General features: G+C 32.1%; 1 protein-coding gene across 1 annotated transcript in view; it reads right to left on the bottom strand.

Moving 5' to 3' along the window:
* Nucleotides 1-6,365, bottom strand: part of LOC125859715 (F-box/kelch-repeat protein At3g23880-like) — an 11,586-nt gene extending 5,221 nt beyond the window's left edge. The window contains exons 1-6 of the mRNA XM_049539520.1: nucleotides 6,095-6,365; nucleotides 5,682-5,757; nucleotides 2,309-2,370; nucleotides 1,908-2,057; nucleotides 1,519-1,824; nucleotides 709-1,404 (exon numbers count right to left, since the gene is read on the bottom strand). Of these exons, the coding sequence (XP_049395477.1) occupies nucleotides 709-1,404; nucleotides 1,519-1,635 (813 nt within the window). The 5' untranslated portion in view covers nucleotides 1,636-1,824; nucleotides 1,908-2,057; nucleotides 2,309-2,370; nucleotides 5,682-5,757; nucleotides 6,095-6,365. The remainder of the gene's footprint in view (nucleotides 1-708; nucleotides 1,405-1,518; nucleotides 1,825-1,907; nucleotides 2,058-2,308; nucleotides 2,371-5,681; nucleotides 5,758-6,094) is intronic.
* Between the last annotated feature and the right edge of the window lie 3,416 nt (nucleotides 6,366-9,781).

Genomic DNA, 9,781 nt, shown 5'->3' with positions numbered 1-9,781 from the left:
ATCCGTAGAAGTTTCTTCGACTAATCGAGGGATCTTTCGAGGAGTTACAACCGTTTTCTTCGACATGATTTTGTTGAAAAAACTAAATTGAATGGAGGATTGTAAAGTTAGTGTAGTTTGGTGGTGAGAAAGATGTGATAGATGAAGGTAAAATTGGGCTAGTGTGTTAATGGCATGTAGAACTGGATGAGCGTGGGGGGAGGGGGGAGGGATTGACGTATGGGCGGTTTGGAGGGGGTGGGATTGACGTATGGGAGGTGGTAACGGTAAAGAAGGAAACTTGTTGTAGGTGAATCCCTATATCTATGTAACTGATAATTTCAGATTTAAAAAAGGAACAGAAATCAATTTAATTACATATTATTAATTAATAATAAAAAACCATAAATAGATTAATCATTTATTAAATAAATGGAAATTGATTTTTAAATAAAATTAATTGGAGTGTAACGGTAAAAAAGGAAATCTAATCAATGTAAATCCCTAAATTCGTGTAACTGATAATTTCGATTTTAATAAAAGAACTGAAATTATATTAGCTAGCTATTAATAATTAATAATATAAAAATATAAAGAGATTAATTATTTTTAAATAAACCTGTAATTAATTTTTAAATAAAGTTAAATTTAAGTAATATGTTATACCCGTAAATAAACTGTTATAAGTAAGAATATTTTAAGAATGTGTTTAAAACTTGTAATATTGACCCTTAAATGTGTATATGGTGTGATTTTTCCATTTAGAAATGCCAAAGGTTCCATATTGTGATCCTCATCAAATTTAGGCTCAATCTCCAATGTATATCCCGTGTTAGGACAAATTTTACTTGGATAGTTACGGATTTTTCTCCAGGAACCACTTTTTAACGCGAGAATTTCATAGGATGGTTGGAGATGGATATCATCTGAATAACCTTGGTCTAGCTTAAGGACCTTATAGTCGTCACTAGTTGCATCATATCCTAATCCAAAAGTAGAGTACCTTGTTACAAATTCTGGACGAGGAAGTACTGTTGATTCTCTCATGGAAGGGTTCCACAACAGAAGCTGTTTATCATATCGATCAAAAATGCCAACAAGAACCAACCCATTACAAGAACCGTAAATGTGGCAATAGTGATCTGGTATACTGTTTGTAGGGCAATCGAGGTTTTGTATATCCTCAACAAGTTGAACAGTCGATAAGGAAGAAGAAGAAAAGAAGGTAGCCTTATCTACTGCAACAAGAAGTTTTTGGGAATTTAAGTCATTCTTGTGATGTCTTTGATGCTTCATGTTAAAGTAAGAATCGGAGATTAATGTCTTCCAATTTTTTGAAACACATTTGAATCGGAGAAGAGGCAACAGGGGTAACCTACTGAGAATGTCCATAAGTATTTCGTCTTGAAAGTCAATCCTCATGGCCTAAAAAGGACAAAACAAGTGTTTTAGACCTCGCGGAGATGAGAGACTATTTCCAAAAGACCCTCGACTTTCACGTTATAACTACTAATGCCTTGAAAAATCGTTTAAACATACCTTGGTAGATGAAGCTTTTCCACAAGAAACATGTGTGTGCTTCGTTTTCTTGTAGAGCCTTATCGATGTGTCACTTGATTCCTCCAAAGCCTCGTTTTCTTCATCCAATACCTTCATCTAAAGTAAGAAAACACCATTCTTTTGAAAACTTTATTTCTAGCATGACAAGGAGACGAAAGGCTTGTCTCTATAAATCTATACTTGCATCCTTTTCAGCTTTATTGAGTTCGTTCAACGAAAAAATGTTCATTAGTTTGCTTGACCTCAGCAACTAGAGCAATAAACTTTTGTGTCAATGGCCTCAATCTATCATGTTAAAAGGAACTACTTCAGTGAAAATCAGACAAATTAACTTATGAAAATTGGGTAAAAACAGAATCTAAACTCACTGTTTCCAGTTTTTTAACAATCTTTGGCAAACTTCTATTCCACTATTTGCTTCCAGCAGTGCAAGTGCTTTTGTCGTTGATGCAGCATCATCTCTACCAACCAATGTTTCCAGGAAAGTGTCGAGCAGATTTGTTTCCACAGTCATCAATCTAGAGAATTTTCCAACATAATACAATGTATAACTAACAAATTGACAGACACATTGATCATTCTGTTTTGAGATAATGGTCAAAAATGAAGTGCAGATAGGAAACTCGCAAAAATGTGTGTGGTTTTGCCCATTATTCCTTTCATTCTTGATCAACCAGTTAACTATGCTTCTAAGTAAAAAGGCATATGGCTAACTATGTTTCGCACAATACATACGAAAACCAACAACAGAACTACAGAAACTACTCACCTGATCATGATCAACGATATCAATATGATTTGCCTTATTTGATGGTGTCACAACACTTTCCCCTGAAATTATAAATTGTGGTTAACCCCATATAGACAATGAGGTACAAAGCAGAGTCGCAGCCTAGGCACCACCATTATTGAAAACACATACACAACAAAAAGAAGCAGATACCTTCACACATTTGATTGAAAAGCTTTGCCTTTCGAATTATATCCTGTTCTTCTTTACTAGAAACTCCAGCTCCTTCAAAGTCCCTATCCGTTCCTTCCTTGTCTCGTGGCCTAAGTGGCAAAGGTTCCATCTTTTGCTTCATACTCGTGAGGCTTTTCAACTAAGTTCGAACACCCTTTCTTACTTACAGTGTCTTGGCTCCTATCACTTAAGCTAACAATGCAATTAAGAAACTGTCACATTACTTAACAAAATGACAATAGCTAACAATGCTTAAGGTTACAAGTTCATATTGTCAACCCCTTTAGCCATTGCACTGGGAAGATTCAACAAGTTATATATACATGCGAAAAATTATTTTCCCCCCTATATACATAGTATAGTTTTTACGACGAGGGGATTCAATTGAACCCCCTTGTGCCTCCTACCTCCGTGCTTCTGCCCTAATGGATTCAATTGAACCCCCTTGTGCCTCCTACCTCCGCGCCTCTGCCCTAATTGAATGGAGATTACAAGGTGCGCCTCTGCCCTAATTATGGGGATTACAAGGTGGGGGAATTGGACCCTCACCAACAAAGTAAAAGTTAAGATAGCCAATCAACTAAGCTACTAGATTCCCCATATCTACCCATAGCCAATCAACTAAGCAACTAAGATTTCCCATATCAACCCGTCATTCAGATAGCTAATCAACTAAGCTACTAAGATTTCTCATAGCTACCCGTCATTCAAATAGCCAATCAATTAAGCTACTAAGATTTCCCATATTAATCCGTCATTCAGATAGCCAATCAACTAAGCTACTAAGATTTCCCATATCTACCCGTCATTACGATTCTCCATATCTACCCGTCATTCAAGATTTCCAACAAGAAAACTTCTTCATGTACCCAAAGGAATCAAACCCACATACAATTAGGCCAATTAGAGGTTTCTTCACAACCCTAGACCAAGCAATTGCTTTGTTATTGAGTTTCCAAAATGCATATACAAAATTATCATCATATAATAAAAAACCTAATCAACACAAGTACATCAATTTTCATAGAAAACACTACGGAAAGAAAAGAGAAACAAATTACTAAGTACCTTTTTTCTAAGCAAGAAATTAAACAGTTTTTCTTGCGCAGAACAGCTTTTCTGGGGAAAATGATATCAACAGTCACTGCGGTTCAGTATGAAACAGTTTTAGTTTTTTCTTTTTCCCACTTTTATAATCAGATGTGACAATTGGGCGGGTTATGTCAAATTTGGACGGATCATTATGAATTAAGACGATAATAGGGTTAAGATCCAATTGAATCTAAATTTGTTTGGATCAAACGAGTTGGGTCAAAAATGGGTTAACTAACGGGTTAACTAACGGGTTACCGGTCCAGACTCAAACCAATCCATTTCTTATTAAGTTTAATTGTTTTATTTGTTCTTTTAAACTATTTAACACCTAGTAAAATTATATTTTTTCTTTATTATGACTATATTTAACATATCAAATTCGAGTTAAATACCAACTCATTTTTTAACGGGTTGAAATAGATTGAGGTAATGAATGGGAGGATCAACAACCGCCCAAATTCATTACAATGTATTTTTTTTAATATGATTTATATTGTATGGTACTATTTGCACAGAACACACGTGGAATGTACGTGCCAAAAAATAAGTAATACAAATTGTAGGCCTAGAGTTGAATTCAAGATTAAAAGTTTATGGGTTCCTACATCGATTCCAAGTTATTATACGATAATATCTGGATTCATAGTCAAATATTTATAATTATATATTTTAATAGATGTCTAGGACTTAAGCAAAAGCTAGTGAATTTTCGTGAACCCGAAACTGGATCCTCTCTTAATTGTAACATTGTATGTAATACTCGTGCACTATCTTTGTGTAACTTCACCGTTTTTTGTCTTTTACATCAGTGAATCTTTGAACACGTTTTTTGTTATATATACTCTAGTTGTGTTAATTTATGCGTAGGTGTTGATTGGTCACAAATTTCAAAAGAGAAAAAAGAAGATTATTAAAACTTCCAATCTAAAATAAGTCATTAAAATTTTTGTGGCGATAAATCATCTCATTAAACATCCCGCTAAGAATTCCTATCCCATTATGAAAGGTAAAATAAAAAGTTTTATAACATTATATTTACTACTAAATAGACAAAAATATCATTTTTTTTGAGACCGAATAAAAAGTAAAAAATATCACATAAATTGAGATAAAGAAAATACTAGATTCTTTTATTTTTTGAATCTCCATGTAGAATATCTAACTTGACTGTTCAGGGAAATAACTCAATGATGAAAAAGAAACATATAAATACAAAATAATGAAAAATTGATTGAGTTCTTAATTTATTAATTAATTCAATCTAATTTTTCCTATGTAGAATGGAACTTAAAAACTATAAAGCAAAATTAACTACTTATGTCCTTTTTTATAATTCGTGTAATATTTTTTTTCACAAGCTGTAACTATTGCATTAACAATAATAGGGGGAGGTGGTTTTAGTTAATTTCATCTAAGCTCTAGCTTCAAGAAAAGGAACCATGGGGGGCTCGCAGTCTATTTACCAATCTCATAATCTCAATATCTCATCAACTTGTCACCTGGCTCGTGATCAAGGATATAAGTAAGGTGTCACATTTACTTTCTCAAAAAGATAGTATTTCTCTACTTTCTCATATTTCCATGACCAATATCCAATGATATGCAACATGAGGATGAATGCATCACAACACATACTACACATAGGTATAATTAGTTCACCAAGGACTTCAAATAGCATCAAGTTCCCAAACTCATCAAGTTATGAAACATATTCTTAAATGATAGGGATAGTGGAGGAATCCATTTGAAGTCGGTCTTTACCACTTAGAAAACATTGCTTTCATTTAAAAAAATTCAAAAGTCAACTCAAACCCCTCACTCGGGCATCTCAATGTCAAGTATAAGGATAAACCACACAGCCCCTCGCTCGGGAAATTTCTCAATTATCACAGGCTTCCCACAACAATTAACACACACAAGCCTTCACACATGCTAAACATCACAAATAGGCATCATACGAACTACACAAAGAGGTCAACATTTATCAACTTCTAAGACTCATGATACTACTCATTTCCCAGTTGACTTCCTAAGAACATGTTAATTATTCATCTCAATCTAAGAGAGGGATAATCAAACCTACCTCAATGTCGAAACTTCACTCGAACAACTCAATCAGAGCACTTCCTCAACCACACAATCACTGAAATGATCCTCAACTATCAAAAATGAAAAGAGTTCATCAAAAGGAGTCCAATGATACCCATATTGATAGGATTTGAAATTGGGGGTAAAATAATTCAAAAATCACTTCGAAAATCAAAAGGAAAAATATCAATTTTTTTAGTTGAAAATCAAGTTCTACTAGCCAAGAGGAATTGATCATGGTTGAAAACTCCCCTAAAAATGATCAAGAAATGGGTTCCAAATCAAGGTTTTACTAATTTTTCAACTTTGGGAGAAAAATCCCAATAACCCACTTTGAAATCAAAATTTTAAGAGCTTTCGGAAGATAAAAATTGGAGGAATTGGTAAAGAATTGATAAGGGAACTTACCCAAATGAATCTCCTCAAGAAACCCCTAAATAATCTCCTCTCCCAAGCTCTCAACCGAGTGAAAAATGGGATAAATTCTCGAATATATCCTGTCACGTCTGTAAATTAAGGTCCGCGAACGCGGCCCACTGGTTGCCAAAACTCCACGAACGCAGGAAAAATACTGCGATTGTGGAGCACTGTTCATCCGTGATCGCGCCCCAACCCTCCACGATCATGATGCAATAGCCGCCCATCAACTGCGAATGCGTTAGGGGACTTGCAAACATAGTCCCCTTGCACCAGACACCAGAAAACAAAAAAAGACTAAGTTCAAGCCTCTGACCGGACCCTCGAAAATCATTCGAAGTCCGATAAAAATAAACTGGACTTCCTACCCCACTAAAATCGGCATTTCGAACTCAATAGAATCTTCAAATTTTTGAAAAGATATCAAATTACAGAATTACCCTCCCAGAAAACTCTTAAGGCGAAAACTTAACTTCTCACCCAAAACTCAACCTAAGGCCTCATAAATCTTACCAACCACTCTACTAGCTCAAACTCGACGTTTCGGATGTGATGCAAATGAAGAAATTCTCATCCGGTGCTCGAAACTCAAAATGTTATCCGAAGTCAACCCTGACAAGAATTCTCAACTCAAGAGGGGTTAAATCACCAAAAACATACCCGATTGCATCGAAGACCACACCAACCATTCTCAAAACACAAACTAAGCATGAAAATGCTATGAGAAAGGATAAAATGGTCATTTTATAATTAAAACAAATTCACAAGAAATGAGACATTACATAAAGTTAGATTACCATTTTACCTTTGCACCAAATTATAATGTTGTACAAATATTTAATTAATTAAACATTATCATATTATATTATTATTAAATTTATATTACCTAATTTCAGCATACTATTTAATGTGAAGAGCTTTTCACTTTTTGCAACTCCATTTCAAACTGAAAGGGAATGTGAAAAGTATTGATAATCGTCGTTCAATTGTGGACCTTTTAGATGTAGGATATGCACTGATATTCAAGTTTTGGACATAGAAGTAAAATTAAATGGATTTATTGACATAAAAGTGTTAGATATTAACTTTTGGACATATAGCTTTGAGTTTTTGTTTAGCTTGAAGTTGTTTTAAACTTTAATTTTTTATTCTTTAAATTTGTCGAAGTTGGTAAAAAAAGGTGGATAAATGAAAAGAACATATATTCATATATAGTATTTTGGTGATTTATGCTAATTAATGCTTTACTAATTATATAATTATAAGTGGATAAATGAAACTACTTGAACGGTTGAAATTTGTAATTAAAACAACAAAGTGGAATATACATTTAAGAACATCATTTATGAAAGAGTATTATGTAATATATAAATATATTATATGTTGCTCATAATATAATTCATTACACATTTTGCCTACCTAGCTAAATTTAGTTGTTCAATTTTACAGTTTCAAATCATATTTAATCATCTATTGCTCAACAAAGAAGTCTTTTTAATAAGCTGACTATTCGTCTATTTCAACTTGTACTTTTTCGCTTTATTCTATTATTCATTACAATGTATTTTTAATATGATTTATATTGTATATACTATTTGCACGGGACATACGTGCCCAAAAACAAGTAATACAAATCGTACGCCTATGGGCGAATTTCCGTGAACCCAAAGTTGGATCCTCATTGTAACGTTGCATTATGTAATACTCGTGCACTATCTTTGTGTAACTTCACCATTTTTTGTCTTTTACATTTGTGAATTTTTGAACACGTTTTTTGTTATATATGCTTTGTTTGTCTTAATTTATGCATATGTGTTGATTGGCCACAAATTTCAAAAGAGAAAAGGAAGACGGTTGAAACTTCTAGTCTAAAATAAGTCAATGAAATTTTTGTGGCGATAAATCATCTCATGAAATATCTCACTATGAATTTTTATCTCATTATTAAAGGTAAAATAAAAAGTTTTATAACATTAGATTACTACTAGATAGATAAAAATATCATTTTTTTAGACTGAGTAAAAAGTAAAAAATATTACATAAATTTAGATAATGAAAATACTAAACTCTTCTATTTTTTTGAATCCCCGTGTAGAATATCTAACTTGATTGTTCATGGGAATAACTCAATGATAAAAAAGAAACATATAGATACGAAATAATGAAAAATTGATTTATTGATTTCTTAATTTATTTATTTAATTCAATCCATTTTTTACTATGTAGAATAGAACTTTAAAACTTTAACTACTAATGTCTTCTTTATTTTTGAAAGAAAACTAATAAATACTGCATCTATCTCAATTTAATGGTCAACTTAAATTTATAGTGAACCTCATTGTTCAAATTGAGTATTAAATCAGATTGACTTTGTGAGAATATTTGAATCCATTTGGTCAAATAAGAATTAATGAAAATATATACTTATTAAATTAGATAGTCCTGAATTTGATTGTATTTCACCAACTTTTTAAAGAGAGTATTATCTATTAGTGTGAATGTGTGAAGAGTAGATAATATCAAATTAATTAAAATTAGCCATTTTTGAAAAGATCATTAAAATATAATTATTGCGTACTCTACTCACATGAAACATTATTTAAAAAAATTTCAAAAAGTCATTTTGGTCAAAAATGAAAGAAATAAATTACAAATTTAGTATAACTTTCTCAGTTAATGTTTTTCATCTATTTCCTTTTTTCCCTTTTTTGCCCCTTATTTCATATATATATATTCTTAGTTCAGTTGAATCTAGTAAGCATCAATGCTTATGCGGGAGATGCCGACTTAGATTTGCATTTCATTTTAAGTTTCTTTCCGCTTTGCCCCAGGTTCTTTTTACTTTATTGACCATCTCTAACAAATGTGTGATTTATTTAATTTAGCAATGTTCGTTCCCAATTTTTGCTTTCCTTGAATTTATGGTAAAAAGGATTTTCATATGTTCAATCCTAGCTAGATTTGATTGTTTTATGTCTTATGGAATTGATTGTTCTTCAATTTTATATGAATATATTCTCGATCCAATTAAGTTTGGTTTAAGCTAAGCATACCAAGGATTGAAAAAAAGAACCACCCCCCCCCCCTTTATTTCAATTATTATTATGTTGTAGTTTTATTAAAAGAAAAAAATAAGTCAGCGTATTTTTTATTTTTTAAAAAACATTTGGAATTGATCAAAAATAATTTTATTTATTTTTCAACTTTGAAACTATTAGCATGGAGGAAAGATTTCACTTTGTGAGAGCATGAATAATTAATTTAATTAATTCATTGATAATTCTTTCCTTTGTATTTACTAGTATCAGTATGACCGAATTACATAAGAAAAAGAAAGAAGACACGAATAAGAGCCAAAAATCTGAAGAACACAATAGAGGCAAATTTGAAAAGGGCCAAGAGGGTAAGTAATTAATTCTGCATCTTAATTGCCTTGTGTTAATTATTCTTTTAATTTTACTCTTATCACCAAGTCATTATTTTTTAAATTAATTGGAGTACTATGATATAATCTAAAATTTAAAAGTTATCATTTACAAAAATATTTTTGTAAAATAAATATTTAATTTAATTAATGTATATATTTCTTTAGGTGAGTTCAAACCGCAAACTGGACAAATGAAAGAGAATAATTCCAAACTTTCTATCAAAGAGGGAAAAGATGCAGACTACCCGGTG

Source organism: Solanum stenotomum, chromosome 1 (assembly GCF_019186545.1).
Source record: "Solanum stenotomum isolate F172 chromosome 1, ASM1918654v1, whole genome shotgun sequence".
Taxonomy (NCBI): domain Eukaryota; kingdom Viridiplantae; phylum Streptophyta; class Magnoliopsida; order Solanales; family Solanaceae; genus Solanum; species Solanum stenotomum.
Note: the sequence above shows the minus strand (reverse complement) of the source record. Positions and strands in the feature narration are given on the sequence as shown.